General features: G+C 45.0%; 1 protein-coding gene across 1 annotated transcript; it reads left to right on the top strand.

The window, feature by feature from the left end:
* Positions 1-39: 39 nt before the first annotated feature.
* Positions 40-17,616, top strand: LOC121564216 (transmembrane protein 198-B-like). The gene is given in 7 exon segments (XM_045219859.1): positions 40-434; positions 14,362-14,529; positions 14,532-14,574; positions 14,576-14,652; positions 15,223-15,807; positions 16,473-16,681; positions 16,900-17,616. Coding segments are annotated over 6 exon segments (1,116 nt in total). The 5' UTR covers positions 40-434; positions 14,362-14,486; the 3' UTR covers positions 17,059-17,616.
* Positions 17,617-18,939: the final 1,323 nt, after the last annotated feature.

Below are 18,939 nucleotides of genomic sequence, written 5' to 3'. Positions count from 1 at the left end.
ACTTTTCCCCTAGAATGGTATGCCCCGGCATGAGCCTATTGAGCCTGCTGATGCTATATGTCTCCTCCGTATGCCCTGGACGCTCACATTATTTTCGTCGGCACTCTGCAAAGCTTCGAATGTGGACTGGATGAAGATGTAGGATACTTCTCGAAGATTATGCTATACATAGATAGTATATGTTCTATAATGTAGACTAGTCACTGTATATTTTTGAATTAGGCTACAGTTGTCGTGTGTGTCTGGCTGCATTGGATTAACTGGACTAGCTAGAATCATCCGTCGCGCCCTAGTGCGCTTTGACTGTCTATCCTATTGATAGGGAGTGAGTATCAAAATGAGGGATGCTGAAGGATTCGGAGGAGTCGTTTTTGGGCAAGATGCGGACAGAATGGCTGGGGCAGTGCTTCGTAGGATGCTGAGGCTTTGCGATGGTGAGTTGCCGCCGACGATTCGCCGCTTTGTTCATCATAGGGACCATTCGAATGGACATTCCATGCCGCGGGCATCCCAGGCGGAACGGTTTTCCACTGGCCTAGCTACTCAACCGCTGAGATGACCGTTGGTTCACTATGGTTCCGGCGCTAATGTCAAATGAAAGATGTTGTGTTATTTAATCCTACGGAATGGTTGTTTACATCTAATTAATTAGGTCAGACCTATAGAAGTCCGACGGCACTATAGCATCAATGCCATCATTTCATTTCTGCCTTGTGAAGCTATATCCATGATGTCCACAAAGCGCAAGTGTGCAAAGATGCCATTCCAGTCAATAGTGCTGCTATCACAGGGTCTTTGTCAGTTACATTACAATACAAATGTGGTGTAGACGCTTTGGGTAGGCAACATAGCATAATCTATTATAAAGTGCAAACCAGGGAAATGCCACCGCCATACATCCACTCTAAATAGATGGGTAGCCTAAGCCTATGGAGGTGTATGTGAGTGACTTACTGGGTTTGAGCCCAGGTCGTCTGCGCACCTCAATGCTGTGGAATAGCCCACCGAGCTAAAGCCTAGGCTGTTAGCTCAGGGAACTAAATCTTTAGGTCTCACTGGTGTGTTGTGGAAAGAAAGCATCCAGTTCTCATTGAGTCACAGGGTAAACACATTCAAGATAATACTACCTGCTCTCTCGCCTAACAGACAGGATATCACTGTATGGCTGTCTGTGTGTTATTATTCTAGTGAGGCAGTCAATCTGTCAACCCCACAGCCTTCAGACCATGAGGGTTTCCTTAGCCTGTTGGTGGTGCACACAGGTTTGAATGATCCTAGAGGAAAAACAAACATACAACATCTTGAGCCTTGTTGACAACAATCTGGCATCTGTGTCTCTCTCTTTCCATATCTCTCTCTCTCTCTCTTTCTTCCGGTCTCTCTCTGTTCCTATCTCGCTCCATATTTCTCATGTTTAGTGTAGATTCTGTTTCCTAGTGTAAACATCTTCCTTCCAGAGAAATCGCAGGCTATGATAACACATTGACATGTTTTCTTTCTCACGCACACTGAAAGGTGTGTGTGTGTGTGTGTGTGTGTGAGTACATGTGTTTGTCAGTGGTGGAGATAAAGCAGCACATGTTGCCCATTGATTTCCATGTCAGCAGTGGAACAGCCATGCCCTGAAAACAACCATGCCCTGACACTGATCCAATTGGAACGCTGAACCACCCACCTTCCACTTCATTATCCTGACCTCTGACCTGTCCTGTTCCAACCCCTTCTCAGACCAGGCCAGGCAGCGCCAGTCAATGTCAATAGACCTACATACAGTGAGGGGAAAAAAGTATTTGATCCCCTGCTGATTTTGTACATTTGCCCACTGACAAAGAAATGATCAGTCTATAATTTTAATGGTAGGTTTATTTGAACAGTGAGAGACAGAATAACAACAAAATAATCCAGAAAAACGGATGTCAAAAATGTTATAAATTAATTTGCATTTTAATAAGGGAAATAAGTATTTGACCCCTCTGCAAAACATGACTTAGTACTTGGTGGCAAAACCCTTGTTGGCAATCACAGAGGTCGGACGTTTATTGTAGTTGGCCACCAGGTTTGCACACATCTCAGGAGGGATTTTGTCCCACTCCTCTTTGCAGATCTTCTCCAAGTCATTAAGGTTTCGAGGCTAACGTTTGGCAACTCGAACCTTCAGCTCCCTCCACAGATTTTCTATGGGATTAAGGTCTGGAGACTGGCTAGGCCACTCCAGGACCTTAATGTGCTTCTTCTTGAGCCACTCCTTTGATGCCTTGGCCGTGTGTTTTGGGTCATTGTCATGCTGGAATACCCATCCACGACCCATTTTCAATGCCCTGGCTGAGGGAAGGAGGTTCTCACCCAAGATTTGACGGTACATGGCCCCGTCCATCGTCCCTTTGATGCGGTGAAGTTGTCCTGTCTCCTTAGCAGAAAAACAACCCCAAAGCATAATGTTTCCACCTCCGTGTTTGATGGCGGGGATGGTGTTCTTGGGGTCATAGGCAGCATTCCTCCTCCTCCAAACACGGCGAGTTGAGTTGATGCCAAAGAGCTCCATTTTGGTCTCATCTGACCACAACACTTTCACCCAGTTCTCCTCTGAATCATTCAGATGTTCATTGGCAAACTTCAGATGGGCATGTATATGTGCTTCATTGAACAGGGGGACCTTGCGGGCGCTGCATGATTTCAGTCCTTCACGGCGTAGAGTGTTACCAATTGTTTTCTTGGTGACTATGGTCCCAGCTGCCTTGAGATCATTGACAAGATCCTCCCGTGTAGTTCTGGGCTGATTCCTCACCGTTATCATGATCATTGCAACTCCACGAGGTGAGATCTTGCATGGAGCCCCAGGCCGAGGGAGATTGACAGTTCTTTTGTGTTTCTTCCATTTGCGAATAATCACACCAACTGTTTTCACCTTCTCACCAAGCTGCTTGGCGATGGTCTTGTAGCTCATTCCAGCCTTGTGTAGGCCTACAATCTTGTCCCTGACATCCTTGGAGAGCTCTTTGGTCTTGGCCATGGTGCAGAGTTTGGAATCTGATTGATTGATTGCTTCTGTGGACAGGTGTCTTTTATACAGGTAACAAACTGAGATTAGGAGCACTCCCTTTAAGAGTGTGCTCCTAATCTCAGCTCGTTACCTGTATAAAAGACACCTGGGAGCCAGAAATCTTTCTGATTGAGAGGGGGTCAAATACTTATTTCCCCTCATTAAAATGCAAATCAATTTATAACATTTTTGACATGAGTTTTTCTGGATTTTTTGTTGTTATTCTGTCTCTCACTGTTCAAATAAACCAACCATTAAAATTATAGACTGATCATTTCTTTGTCAGTGGGCAAACGTACAAAATCAGCAGGGGATCAAATACTTTTTTCCCTCGCTGTAGGAACAAGACACTGGCTGAGTGACCATCTAATTTGCTCTGTCTATCTGTCCTCATCATGACCCATTATTGGCAACATAACTGTCATGTGTTGTCATATCGACCAATGGAAGCATTGTTCTTTTAACAGCAAAAACAAGTCTAATTGAATTGATTTATTCCATGTATTCCAATCACTGTGTTGACTGAATTGCATGATAGCTCCATTGATGAGGGAGTTCATGAAGACTATTGATTGATTCATGACAGAGGTCGTTGCTGTGCTGTTATTTGACAGGGCCAGTTTAGAGGTCGGGTCATGGACGGGGTCAAATGAGCGTGCAGCCTGGATTAAGGAACTGAAAAGCAAAAGTCCTTCCTCGACATGCACACACACAGGAATGTCGTATTGCTTATCAGACAGGTGTTTTGTTGTACATTCTGAAATCCTATGTCTATTTATGTGTGACCTTTTTTTTTTACACAGATTTATGGAGATTAAGGAATTCATTTTAATTATGGAGATGATCGTAACTATGATGCTTTGATCCCTTTGATTATGATGATTGTTAAACAGTTATGTGTCTAATCCCATGTCCTGTTGAGCTGCTTAGATATTTTTAGATTATGTTGCGTTAAATGAAATAACTTAATTCAGAGAGGGAGAGAGAGAGAGATGTTTTTATTGCCTGCTGTGTGTGTGGTTGAATGATGGCTAAGTGTAATGGCTGCCAGTAGTTTAAGTGCATGACTTCCGCTCATTCGCTTTCCATCATTGCCTCTGAATTCGAGGAACAAATCATTCATTCAATCAATCATTAATTCATTCATTCATCCATTTCAATCATTGCGACTAAAAGAGACAAGGAAAGGAAACACCCATTTGAGAGTATAGAGAGATGAGGAAGAGGTGAGGTGAATCATTATGCAGCAAGATACAGTTCCTGAATGATAAGGAGTGGGATGTTTTTGGATACTATCCAATTCCTTCCTCAGGGTATACAGGGAGAGAGTGTGTAGGGTTTCAGTGAGGGGGAGGATTGGGAACACTGAGGGACCTATACTGCAGTAGCATCTTAAAGACGGTGTGGAGACGGAGCCTTTGTTGTACAACTATCCCAGTTATGTAACAATGACAACGCTAAGTAAAGACTAATAACAGCGTTTACACTCAAAGGAGCGGGACATGGAGGAAGAAGGGAAGAGAGAATGTGGAGAAGTGATAGAGAAGGGGAGCGATGGGGAATGTGATGTATGAAGGAATGATAGCAGAAGACGCAACATAAAAGTTGTGGGATACAGAGAGAGATGGAGAGAGAGAGAATAAGGGAAAGGGAGGTGAAGTGAGGAGAGGTGAAGCGTGTTTGCATGAGGGGTGGGAATGAGATGGATTGTAATAGCATTAATCCAGTCCTCTGCTGTCCTTCCCCCTGGCTACAGATACAGATAGCAGGGCCCAATCTCATTATCCGTCTATGTGCAGAACACACACACACACACACACACACACACACCAAGATTAACACCAGATCAGACCGACACAGACTGGGACTAACTCAATCATAAGTATGAGAGCATAAATATTAATAAGCTGAATTTAGTTTTACAACTGCCTAAGGTCTAGCCATTGTTTCTGGACCTCAATCATTTGTCCTAGTGAATAATTACAGGTGAATTGATGCAATTAGATTAGAAGAGTCAGTAGAGAGAGACTCTTTGTATGTGTATAATAAACCACTGCAAGTCACCTCTAGGTCCACACACAGAAAGAATTCAACTCCCTTAGATTCCCACTAGACTGCCTGGGTCTCTTTGAGAGATGCGTAAAGTGGTCTGTTCAGTTCATTAACGACTCCAAAGGAACTCCATCCCAGAGAGAGTGTATGAGCTGCAGCCTCAGCAGTCTGCTGATGAAAACAATTGGTAGCATTCATGGCCATGTCCGCTGACACACAAAGCTCTCATAGATAAACCCATCTCTCTCTCTCTGCCCCCGGATCCACCCCACCATCACCACCACCCCCTTTTATGGGCAGAATGAAGAGATTTCTAGTCCATCCATGCAGGCAGCATTTACTGAAGTAGGATCCTTTTTTATTTGCCCATTATGTGCCACCTTTGGGCCACCCACTGTCTAACCAGGTGATCCCCAGGCCAGACAACACATCCTCGTCTGCCCAGGTCCACACCACTCTGCCTGGGCCTAGCATCACAACCAGAACCAGAAGGGGTAGAGGACAAATAATATGCCAACAACGTGCCTGAAGCAGCCACGTCTAACACCATGTCTCCTCTATCTGTTTGGTAGGATTTGACATTTAGTTAAATCACTATCTATTGTCTCCTCAAGGGTTTCTCATGGTCCCTATGGTGCCCCAATGGTGTTGACATACCCTCTCTATGGTGTTGACATACACACCAATGATCTGCCTGCCACCACAGCTGTCCTAGTTACCACGGTGACACAGCCTGTCACGTTTCCACAGCGACCACTGTCAGTCAGACATCAGTGATAGATATTGATCGACATTAGGCAGCTTTAGAGGTTCAGGGTTGAAATGAACAGCTATATTGATTGATAACTGTCACTGTTATCGCGCCAAACCCTTGTGTGCATGCCACAAGCTATAGCTCTTCATTGGCAAGTGGCTCTGATAGGACTGTGTGATCTAAGTCTGTGACCATGTGAGCGTTGTCTGTTACACATGCCTCATGGAACTCTCACAGTAGTTCATTGGCCTTCCTGGAGTTACGTGGGTGTCATACTTTCATCCTAGCCTGGCTGGTCCCAGATCTGTTTGTGCTCTTGCAAACCTGTTTGGCATAACAATTCCATAAGGAGTTGGCAAGAGAGCAGAAACAGACTGGCACCCAGGCTACGTTCATCCCAAAACATTCTACATAACCTTGGTCTACTGCATCTTAGTAGGCCCTATGTGATTATTTTGGTTATGCCCTTGAAATTCAATTGGGGAGAGAACAAGAGATAAGACTGGCGAAACCCAAAGATATCTGCAGAGAGAGAGAGAGAGAGAGAGAGAGAGAGAGAGAGAGAGAGAGAGAGAGAGAGAGAGAGAGAGAGAGAGAGAGAGAGAGAGAGAGAGAGAGAGAGAGAGAGAGAGAGAGAGAGAGAGAGAGAGAGAGAGAGAGAGAGAGAGAGAGAGAGAGAGAGAGAGAGAGAGAGAGAGAGAGAGAGAGAGAGAGAGAGAGAGAGAGAGAGAGAGAGCGAGAATATATGCAATCTTGCTTGATCAGACTACTGATGTCTGTATTATGAAGTTGATGAAGAAGGAGATAAGAAGCTAACAAGCAAAGCGACTGGCAACACAGCCACCATTTTGTATCTGTGTGATTGGACATAAAAATATAATTACACCCAATAGAATAAATTGAACTAGAAAAGGTATATTTCCTAAAGAAAGTGTGTGTGTTTGCTTCATTGTATTTTTAGAAAAGCACACTAATTGATTTTATTTCTATTGGATTGCATTATATCCATAGACAGTCCTCCTAGCTCCAAAACAGTGAGCGAACATCTGGGGAACCCAATGAAGACATTTAGGAGCAGCGACAGACCTGAAGCCCACACCAGCAGTAACACAGTGAGAAAACATCTGATGAAGTCTATAAAGACATTTAGGCGACAGACAAAGCCCCAGCACCAACAGTGAGAAAACATCTGATGAAGTCTATAAAGACATTTAGCAGCAGCGATAGACTAAAGCCCGCAGCAACACAGTAACATAGTGAGCAATGCATTATGAAGTGGTTATGTAAGCAAACACTGGGGAATGGGGAGCCCATTGGCAGATCTGGCCTTCTAGATGTATTTTTCTTTCTTTTACTTGTTCTCCATTTTCACTCTTATTCAACCTTTCTTTTCTTTCTTCTGTGTAGTCTCAGGTCTCATTCATGTAATTCACTTCCTGCTCTCACCCCATGTTCTTCTTCAACATATCGCTTTGAGATTGGGAAATGCGACAAAGGTATGCTGTCAGATACGTCTTCATAGTTCCAAGAGTGTATGCGTAGTCGTACATATGAGAGTTATGCTATATGGTTGGCATTGGAAGCCAAGCCCGTGCTGGGTATCACACGTGTTATAGCTATTGCTTATGCCCACTCACTACCGTGGGATGATCATACAAGGTGACATCCCTGCACATGTTCTCTGGTGTTCTTGTCACGACACTGTGCCATTGTGACACAGAGAAGGAGAGAGAGAGAGAGAGAGAGAGAGAGAGAGAGAGAGAGAGAAGTTGGGAGACAGAGAGAGAGAGAGAGAGAGAGAGAGAGAGAGGAGTTGGGAGACAGAGAGAGAGAGAGAGAGGAGTTGGGAGACAGACAGAGAGAGAGAGAGAGAGAGATATGAGTTGGGAGACAGAGAGAGAGAGAGAGAGGAGTTGGGAGACAGAGAGAGAGAGAGAGAGAGTTGGGAACAAGAGAGAAGAGAGAGAGAGAGAGAGAGGAGTTGGGAGACAGAGAGACTGTCATCTGTAGTGACACATTTGTTTGTACTGAGAAGAACACTGAGATGACTAAATAGGTTAGTGCAATCTGCTAATGGAGTAATGTAGGCAGCCACACACACACACACACATATCCCTCTCCCCCCAACACACACAAACCCCCCTCTCTCCCTCACACACACACTCATACACCAAGGTACATACTGTCCTTAAACATATATCAAAGGTCTCTGTGGAGCCGTAGGAGGATGACTATAATATTATGGCTGCATCCCAAATGGCACTCTATTCCCTGTTTAGTGCACTGGGCTCAGGTCAAAAGTAGTGCACTATATAGGGAATAGAGTGCCCTTTGGGATGCAGCCAATGTCCTGCTGGTTGTGTGTGTGGAGACTGGAGCGGGTCCAGTTCCTATACGCTGGGTTGTGGGTAGTCACCAGTCAGCATGGTTACATCTTTGGTTTCATCATCTCCAGACTGCACTGCCAGGCTGTAGCACGACAACAGCTTGCAGGAAGGCTTGAGTGGGCTGTGCGGGGGGTCCTGGCTGTGTGTGTCAGCGTATCTCCAGTCATTCACTGGGCTACTTATTTGGTACACGCTTTGGCTTGGCGTCAGTCACGACGACTGTGACGCAGACGCAGAAATAGTCACTCACATACACTATTCAGTACTGATCATAGTTGTATCTAATGAGACTGAAGTAAGACATTGATGTAATAATTCTTACCCACATTCTTAGTCAGCTATCCTCTTGAAGGCTTTGATGACATTTATACAGAAGCACTGACACTTCAGTCATAAACATAGTCAGTCACTACACTCTGGTGCCACATAACTAGGATATGTCAGTTTAGAGCAACTCTCTCAGAGAGTACAGTATAGATTGGTCCTGTGAGTGAATGAGGCTCATGACTTATGAGCATTGCAGACACACACACACACACGCGCACACACACACACACACACACACATACAGTCAAACATATTCATCTCCATGTTGCTGAGGCGCTCAGCTAGATTATCTGGGGCTGACTAAAGCCATGGCTTCATGTCCCTCCTAGCCCCTCTCCCCTCTTTCCATTTGATTCCCCACACCACTAGAATCAATCAGAAATGGCAGGGCTATTGTACTGAGAGATACTACCTCTTTCACTGTCATCCCTCTGTACACACACACACCCAGCTGCACCGCTCCCTCTGGTCAAACCCTCTCTCTCTCTCTCTCTCTCTCTCTCTCTCTCTCATTTATATATTTCTCTCTCTCTCTCTCTATTTATATATTTCTCTCTCTATATATATATATATGTATCTCTCTCTCTATTTCTCTCTATTCAATGGGCTTTATTGACATGGAAAGACAGTATAAGGGTTAGCTCTCAGGCTAGAATGAAAGGCGGCTGGTGCGTGGGAGAGAAGACTACCTGTAGAGTTCAAAGGTACTCGCACTCAAAACCATGAAAAGGAATAACCCAAGGAGGCCGAGATGCAAAAATAATATCATTATTTTAATCCGTGCTTGAAAGAATACTAAAAGTGAAAGGTGCCATATAAACAAATAATGAGAAAGGAACAGAGCATCAGTGCTATACAAACAAATGAAGAAGATATGTACTTAAGGAGACACACCTGCTGTGTGCAACAGGTGCAAGCAGATAGTTGATTAGAGACTGGCGAATCAGGAGTCAATGCGTTGCACTTTCACTTTTTGTATTCTTTCGATCATGAATTATATTATTTTTTGCATCTCAACCTCCTTGGGATATTCCTTTTCATGGTTTTGAGTGCGAGTACCTTTTGAACTCTACTTTATTGGCAAACGTTTTGCATTGCCAAAGCAAGTGAAATACATAATAAACAAAAGTGAAATAAACAATCAGAAATTAACAGTAAACATTACACTCACAAAAGTTTCAAAAGAATAGAGACATTTAAATGTTAGATTACTGGTTATATTTCTCTCTCTCTCTTTCACTCTCTCAATTCAGTTCAGTATACTTTATTGACATGGAAAGTAAACACTTCCATTGTCAAAGTAAACATAGTGACGATGCTCAGAGAAAGGAATGTACTAGACTGTTTGTAATTAAGCAACAATAATGATAGTGATACTCATATTAACAGCAATTTCAACACATAATAATAAAGAATACGCTAACATGAATAATCACATTATACTTCTTACTGGCTGTCCCTCGGGTTGTGGCAGGAGGCCACACATTTGCCTGCTGAAGCACAGCATTTTGGTTTTTCACCAAGTATGTATTTAAGTTTGTCTTCCTCATTTAGGTTTTCAAATTCTTCATACTGTTTTATAATTGTTCTCTCTCTCTCTCATCTTACTGTTTTATAATTGTTCTCTCTCTCTCTCTCTCTCTCTCTCTCTCTCTCTCTCTCTCTCTCCTATCCTTTAGCCCTGTAGCCTCCAACTACACAGGCCACTCCAGGCTAAGGAGATCAAAAAAGTAATTAAATCGCTCAATGAAAGGCTTTCAACTGTAAGCTTTCCGAATGCATCATTGTCGATACCTACCGTATGATCTGAATGTTACTGCCACGTGTATGTGTGGTTATGTATATCTGTGTAAATGAGCGTGTTCAGCAGTTTATGTGTTTTGTCTAATTAGATTGCAATCCTGTTATGATGGCGTGCCTACAAAGAACACTAAGAATCTCTGGTAAGATGATCAGAAAACAGTCAGGTTGACATTTATTGTCATGAGCTTTGTCCTAGAGGCTGACCTGAACAATGTCCCCTTAGTTAGGCCAGCTGCAAAGTCAAAATTGGCTACAGTATATAGTAAAAATGTATGAAAACTAAAATGAGCTTTTTGGTCTTAATTTAAGATTAGGGTTAGCAATGTGGTTAGGGATAAGGTTAGGGTTAGGTTTAAAATCAGATTTCATAACTTTGTGGCTGTGCCAGCTAGTGACCACTCTGCAGAGCTGCCTCCAGAACAAGATTCATTATGAAAACGCTTCAGAAAATAGTGGAATAAGAGTAACAAATGAATCAAAATGTATTTATATAGTGCCTTTTGAACATTCATTCAAGAGTAGAAGTGGGAGGCAAGAGGCAGGTACAGTATAATGGTGTAAACATGCCTTTTTTTCACATTTACAAAGCCCACAGTCCCTTCAGTAAAGTCTCTAATTTGTCCCAACCATTGTCAACACCAGCAGACACCATATAAAGGGGGTCACAGCAGCTATATTAATGCTGTCTGTTAACATATGGCTGAGTAGATTTGAGCATCTGTCAGATGAGAAGATGTCAGCAAGTACAGCTGTCTGCCCCACTGGCTGAGAGGAAGTCATAGACAGTACACACACACACACGAGAGAGATGGTCACACACACAGGCCCGTTGGGGATTATTACAGCTGGATGTCTGCTAGACTAGAACATGATGCTGCAGGGCAGCGGACAGACTCCACCCATCTCACATGATAGGCTACTACTCTACACAGCACCATGGTATCATCCACACCACACTGCCCCCTATCATATGCTATTCTTAGAGTTTGTCCTGAACCTGTGACCTGACCAGGAAAAACGCCAGTTACTAGATTGATTCTGTTCTATAAAGATATGATATGATGTGGAAAGCCATTCAATGAGTGTGTTTGCAGTTTGCACCCTGTCCAGATAATCACCATATGGAGCTTAAATGGCTAGGACTAAATGTAGGATCTAATGCTATTCCACTAGTACACACTTTCACACCAGACTCTAGTGTTGGCATTTTATCTCACACCACTTTTTTCTCCCTCTCTGTCCTTGGATCTGCCTGCTCACACACTGTAAAGACCAAATCACACGATAAGCTTTTTTTTTTACGTGCGTGCTCAAGCTGGAATGAGAATGCATGGGAGTGAATGAGAGAGAACAGACGAGGCACGTGCATCAACGGCGTCAGAGCGCGTCAAATTAGAAAGCAAGTGTATTTTTCTCGCGTCCACGCAGAGCAGTGTTGGTACAATTAGCTGATAAATTGTCAGAACATATTCTGTTTGTGCATTGTTTATCAATATCAGTGAATTAGACTGCATATTTGAAAACAATTGCAGCCTGTCTGTGTTGATTTCGATCATAGCTTGGCATATAACCTAGGCAGGTTACGACTGGAAAACTAGAGGAACTCGGATTTCAAGAGAGAATACTGTTGTGTAGAAAAACGACACTTAGCTAGTTCTTTATAAACGTCTCGGGTTTATAAGCTACAACTCTACTCACGTTCGTGATCTAGCATAACAACTGTTTTGCCCAGGTATGGTGGCTTCCGTAGGACATATAAATTGAGTCACAACAATAACACACAGGGGCTAGCCTACATAGCGAACATAATTAAATGCAACTATTTATTATGGATTGTCATAATGACAATTACTTTATCATACGCTACGCAGTGTATGTGAATTAACGCTCGCTACTCTCGCACACCAATTTCACGCCGTTGACGGACATCTCCCCGTGTGATTTGGGCTCACACAGTCACACGCACTCTAGTCTTTTGTCACAACTAGATGAATGTGAGGCAAAAGAAACCAGCAAGGCCACTGTGCGTGTGTGTTCTGTATCTATCTTAAGTCATTGTTTACATCTGACATGAGGGGGGACTTGCCAAAGGGAGAGCGCTAGTCTGTGAACTGGTAGAGGAAGGAGAGAGAGAGTGAGAGATACTAACCGACAGAGAGGAACAGCCAGACGGGCACTGATTGGCTCTCTGACTGTTGCTATGGTGGTTTAGGCAGCTCTCCCATTGGTCAGACATGCAACTTGGACCAGGACATGCTCGGAATCCAAACATCCTACCATTGTCATGACAACAGACAGGAAGTGGGAAGTTGTTATTGTATAAGAATGCCAAGCTGTTTTCAACTGAACTGTGTTTTTCAACAGATGATCTCTTGTGAACATTGAAACTCTCTATTCTAACCCTGGATCTGCTTCTAGAACAGCTTACTGGCGCTCCATTCCGCTCTCGGGTGTTCAGCAGAGATGGAGTAATCCGCACGGAAAGATGATTATTATTATAACATGTTTGGATGAGAGGAGAGCAGCTAGGGGCTGGATGTGACTTATGGGTTTGGAAGGATTTAGTCAGCGTCAGAAGAAGACAGAGATAGCCTATTCTCCCTTGTCCACTTCCATCTTAAATAGCAACGCTACTAGACATGTTTCTTAATGTAATAACGTAATAGCTAATCATGTAGTCTACACACCTACTCCATACATAGAGTCCTGTCCAATCCTGTTATAGCGCAGTACATGTTGGCGTAGTGCAAAAGCAAAGGCCTCCAACCCAATTCTATTTTTAATCCATACCTCAGGGAGGATTTCATAAATCCCAGTTGATACTGTAGAATCAGCCAGGGATCCATTGATGTTTCACTACGTTCTCCCCAGAGCTCGCCCTTGCTCCTCTTATTCCATCCTTAGAGGACGGTAGAGGCTGTATCCCACAGAGACCTATTGCAGCTTCAGTTAATTTATATCAATGTGTTTACTTTCCCTCAGTCAACCTCTCCCTTCAGGTGTATGGTACATCACTTCAGACACATAGCTTCATGCTGGGCCATTGATCAGGCCTGACACTGGCACTGAGCCACATAGAGAAACACACACACACACACACACATACACACACACACACCTGGCTTTCTGGTTGATGCATATTCAGAGGCCTTGGTAAATGCTGACATGCTAATACTGTCTACCCAAGCAGCACCTTCACTTCTATGATGTTAAATGGTGTGAAACCTGTTTGCTGTAACTCCATAGCTGTCAGAGCCACACCTTCTGGAAGAGAAATAATGAAACCTGCCATGGGAAAGGGAGAGAGGAGGACACGGAAGGAGAGAGAAAGGGGAGGAGAGGGAGAGAGGAAAGGAAGGAAGGAAGGAGAGAGAGCGAGAGAGAGAGACGCAAGAAGGGGTGGGGGTGACATTCAGGTGAGGTGTGGGTGAGCGATAGCAAGGCGTCGGGGAGGTGAAGTGATGCATGCTGGGAACAATATGGAGCTCATAAATATCTCACCAGCAACAGCTCCAGTGAGAGTCAAACTAGCTCCCTAACACACACACTGGGCTCCTTATGTAACCCAACATCTGACCCAGAAACCTCCTCGCACGGAAGACTGGAGAGACAGAGAGACGGGGAGAGAGAGAACAAAGGAGGAAGGGTGGGAATGAGGGGAACGATGTCGGTGGGTGAGAGCTTTGGTGAAGCATATGTCAGTGTCTTTGTGTGGGAGAGAGTCAGTCACTGTTCAAATAGAAGAACACATCTGTAGAACAATCAGACTGTGTCTCTGATGTTTGTTCCAACGTGTTGAGAGATGATATTCATACTTAAATGCCTGATCCAAACATGAGGGAGTCTGTCTGTTCTCTGTAACTCTTGATCACTGCTCTACTTACACACCTGTGTGTGTGTGGAGGTTTTTGCAGCAACTATAGTAAATGCATACATGTCTAACATTTTCCTTATCTCTCTCTCTCTCTCTCTCTCTCTCTCTCTCTCTCTCTTTACAGGTGGATTCTTGTGGATGGGAAGTGCTCCCTAATCTTCCCTGCCCTACTCCTCCCTCTCCTGAAAACTCCAATCCCTCCATCTCTCATTCTCACTTTCTCCATCACTCCATCACTCTCTGGTCGCCATGACGTCCACGCTACAAACGCTGGTGCTCAAGCTGGCCCCGCCCCTCAGGACCTAAACCCTGAGCGATTGGACGGCTGTGACGAGACGGGCCGGGCGCTACAAAGTGGTTCCCTCCGTCGTGTGCTCCATGTGTTGCCTCTTCGGCATCATCTACTGCTTCTTCGGTGAGTCACAGGTGCAAAAGGGATTCTTTGTAGAAGTAGAATGGTCATAGCTCCTCCTCTTTTGACACACTAAGTGGTATTTTATTATTCTCAGTAGTAATGTTCATCAGTCACATCTGCAGAACCTCTCTGACACTATGATAAATAGTGATTACAAGTGAAGCACAGTGATGAGATTATGTAAGCAACACTGAGCTAATATTCTGGAGAATTTAGCCACTCCGAGGGTATGCATAGGGTAATCATCTCACCTCTCTCTCTCTCTCTCTCTCTCTCTCTCTCTCTCTCTCTCTCTCTCTCTCTCTCTCGCTCTCTCTTTCTCTCTCTCTCGCTCTCGCTCTCCCTCATCTCTCTCTTTCTCTCTCACTCTCAGATTCAAATTTGTCTCTCTCCTTCTCAATCCAATTTAATTTAATCAACTATTGACTTGGTACATTTATGTACATTGCCAAGGTAAACATATAACAGAGATGGTCAAACAAGACAATCTCAAGACCGCATAATTAAATAGAACACAATATAGTGGATCTCTATGCTCAAGACAAACTCCCTGTCTTTCTCGCTCCTCAGGGTACCGTTGTTTCAAGGCGGTGATGTTCCTGACGGGCCTGATGTTTGGCTCCATCGTCATCTTCATGTTGTGTTATAAGGAGCGCGTCCTGGACACCCAGCTCAGTGTGGAGGCCTCGGTGGGCATCGGCCTAGGCATCGGCACCCTCTGCGGCCTGGTCACCATGCTGGTTCGCTCCGTGGGTCTCTTCATGGTGGGTCTCCTCCTGGGCCTCTTGGTGGCCGTGGCTACCCTGGTGGGCATGGAAGAGCTGTCGAACAGCCCCCCGAGGTCGGTCTGGGTCCCCCTGGGGGTGCTGCTCGGCCTGGGCATGCTGTTCGCCGTTCTCACCCTCCAATGGCAGCGTTTCTTCACCACCATGTCCACGGCCGTGTTCGGGGCGGCGGTAATCACGGTGGCGCTGGACTACTTTGTGGAGCTGTTTGCCCTGGTGCTGTACATGTATGAGAGGGTGAAAGCGGCGCCCAGAGGGAGGCCCGTCTGCTGGATCACCTGGGTGGTGCTGGGGGTGTGGCCTGCCCTGACGCTCCTGGGGGTGTTGATACAGTGGAAGGTGACGGCAGAGGGATACTCCCACACCAAGGGTGAGTCTGAGATCTGGGGCTGGAGGGGTTACACTGACGTCAATGCTGATGGTTGTGGACCACAGGAGGTTGGTGGCACCTTATTGGGAAGGACGGGCTCATGGTAATGACTGGAGCGGAATAGGTGGAAAAGGAAGAGAGAGAAGAGAGAGAGAAAGAGAGAGAGAGAGAGAGAGAGAGAGAGAGAGAGAGAGAGAGAGAGAGAGAGAGAGAGAGAGAGAGAGAGAGAGAGAGAGAGAGAGAGAGAGAGAGAGAGAAAGAGAGAGAGAGAGAGAGAGAGAGGTGTAAACAAGAAAAGGAGGGGTGCTAGAAGGTGAACAAAGATGAGAAATAAAGAGAGAGAGGGGGAGAGACAAAGAGCAGGTAGCTTCAGGGGAAGAGAGAGAGAGAGAGAAGCAGATTATTGCTGGGTGAACTCCCTGGCTACCAGATGGTGCCTGGCTCTGCTTGTCTAGTCTAAATAAAAAGATGAACACAATCAGAACACAATTCATGTGGAGCAGGGCAACTGTCAAAGGGCTTGTTGGGTCGTTCTTGTGTGCGTGTTTTAAAACATCTGTTGCTAGCTGCACAATGTCCTTGCGTGTGTGTACGTGCATGCGTGTTTTTTGAGTGTGTGTATGTGTGTGTATATCTGAACCCCTTCTTCCATCTCCCTCTCTCAGTGATAATCAGTCGCCAGCAGCGGCAGGTCCAGCTGATGCGTATCCGTCAAAAGGAGGAGCGGAGGGATCGCAGCAGGAAGAAGAAGAAGAATAAGCAACAGAGAGACTCCACCCACAGCTCTCACCCTCCCAAACCCCTGCACCCCGAACCCGCCTATCGCAGGAAACCCAACCCTATACGACGCTTTGACGGGGACGTCCTATCACCTGTGAGTGTCCTCCCTGTCTCTCTCTCTCTCTCTCGTTGTCTTTCGCTCTCTCTGTCCATTCTCCTCATCTCTTCTTCCTCAGTGTCTCTAGTCTTTTAGCATTCATCACATTTTTGTCTCTCTTTTCCTCTCTCTCGCTCCCTCCTCTCTCTCACTTTATCTCTCTCATCACTGATCTAACATGCAATATTAATCTCTCTCTCTCTCTCTCTCTCCAGAGTTACATCCAGAGTTTCCGGGACAGGCAGGTGGAGGCCAGGCCGTATCCTGGAGGGGGCAGACTGATGGGGGGAGGAGGGGCTCACACCGATGTGGACTATGACTGCGGCTCCACCACGCCCCTCACTGCAGCTGCAGGCCCCTTACTACAAGTCTGAACACTCCCCCAACCACTGGTCCGACCACACCCCCAATGACCTGTACAGCAGTATGGATCTGGCAGCCACATCACACCCCCAAAAGGTGTGACCACACCCACAACCCACCTGTGCTGCAGTATGGATCCAACCACACCCCTAAACGGTGTGACCACACCCCCAAAGGCCTGTATTGCAGTATAGGTCTGACTGACCACTCCCCCACCACGATGCTGGAGCCAATCAGAGTATGTGAATAGTAGAGGCCTGAACTTCTTTTTCTGTTTCACACACACACACACACACACACACACACACACACACACACACACACCAGCCACATGCATGAAAATACTGTACTGTACACACATCCACAAACACTGCAGTGGAACTGGATCTGGAGAAAAGAGAGAGAAATACAGGGCCTCTAACTGGATGGATGACCGTTACCTGAGGCTTCTCTCCCTCCATCCAGCCTCCAGCCAGTCTTCATCAGGACACAGTTTAAAGAAGCATGGCTCAGGTTTCAAATGCGGCATCGTGTTACCATGGAGACCGGAATACAATCCTCTCTTCAGGATTTTTAAGATTCAACTTAAAGTGTGTCTTCTACTCAGTCTTAATTCTTCAAATCGTTCTCTGTCGTCAACAGACAGTTCCTTTGTACTGCATTTATACGTTTCCATCCTATGGAGTTGGGACTTTCTGATGAGAACTGAATAGTAACAGACCCCCTGCTCTGTGCCATGCCAGCCCAACAACAGATCACCTCCTGGGAAGAAGAATATGTGTCTTTTAAGAGGAAGCATTATGCATTCTTGGTGCTGGACGATATCCTTCTTTGGAAAGCAGTTTGAACTTCCTCTTCTTTAAATCTGAAGTTGGAAGATCCGGTGGATTTATGGGTGCCTTGTGATTGCCCTTACTTGGACTGTACCATTCAGCAGTGGGATAGGGATTTTTGGCAGATCTCTGCATTGGTCACTGACTGAGAGACGTGAGAGACTATATGATAACATGATATATTATTATAGTGACAGACAACAACGTTTTTGCAATAGGAATGAGGGTAGACGTATGTCTAGCAGAGGAACAAGAGTGAACCAATCAGGGAGCAAGCAAGGAAACAGTGGATGGTGATTGGTCTAACCTGCCCTGGGCTCTACCAAAAGGAACACTACAGGAAGTCAGCCCAGGGTCATTAAGAGGTCAATACAGAGTTAAAAACAGAAAGGGAGTCAGAATAAACGATAGACCATTTCAACGAGAGTATTGACCACTCCCCATCCACTCTACAGAGAGGGACCGTTCCGGTCACAGAAAATAGCCTAACAAAGAACCCCTACATAATGTGCATTGGGTTTTGAATATGGATCATAACATTCTGTGACATGACATCTATGGTTTATTATTGTCTTTGACTCAGACTGTGAAAGGGACTGTGAGTGTGAAACACAACATGTGATAATATAACACAGGCGTGATGTTATTATTATTATGATGATTGCCCCATTGGGCTGTGGGTCAGGACAGGGTATGAGAATCAAAGTTCCTTTCCTAGAATCCTCCAGGGGAAACCTACCTGGCTGCATGACTCAGTGATTCCTTCCTGTTTCTGTCCCCTCTCTTACCTCTCTCCCGTGGCGTTGTCCTCCTCACCTCACCAGACAATTGTTCCTATCCCCTCTAGCCTGGTCGTCCCACATCTAACAACCATGTGTAAAGTTCGTAACACTTCTCATGAATAGCTTCTTAATAATGTATTATAAGCACATATATAATGCCTTATAAGCTATGTATAATGCACTATAATGCATAGAGATTAAATTGATATTTATGAGCACTTATTATGCGCTTATTATACATTATGAAGAGCGCATTCAGAGGAAGTGTTAGCAAATT

Source organism: Coregonus clupeaformis, unplaced genomic scaffold (assembly GCF_020615455.1).
Source record: "Coregonus clupeaformis isolate EN_2021a unplaced genomic scaffold, ASM2061545v1 scaf2839, whole genome shotgun sequence".
NCBI classification, from domain to species: domain Eukaryota; kingdom Metazoa; phylum Chordata; class Actinopteri; order Salmoniformes; family Salmonidae; genus Coregonus; species Coregonus clupeaformis.
Note: the sequence above shows the minus strand (reverse complement) of the source record. Positions and strands in the feature narration are given on the sequence as shown.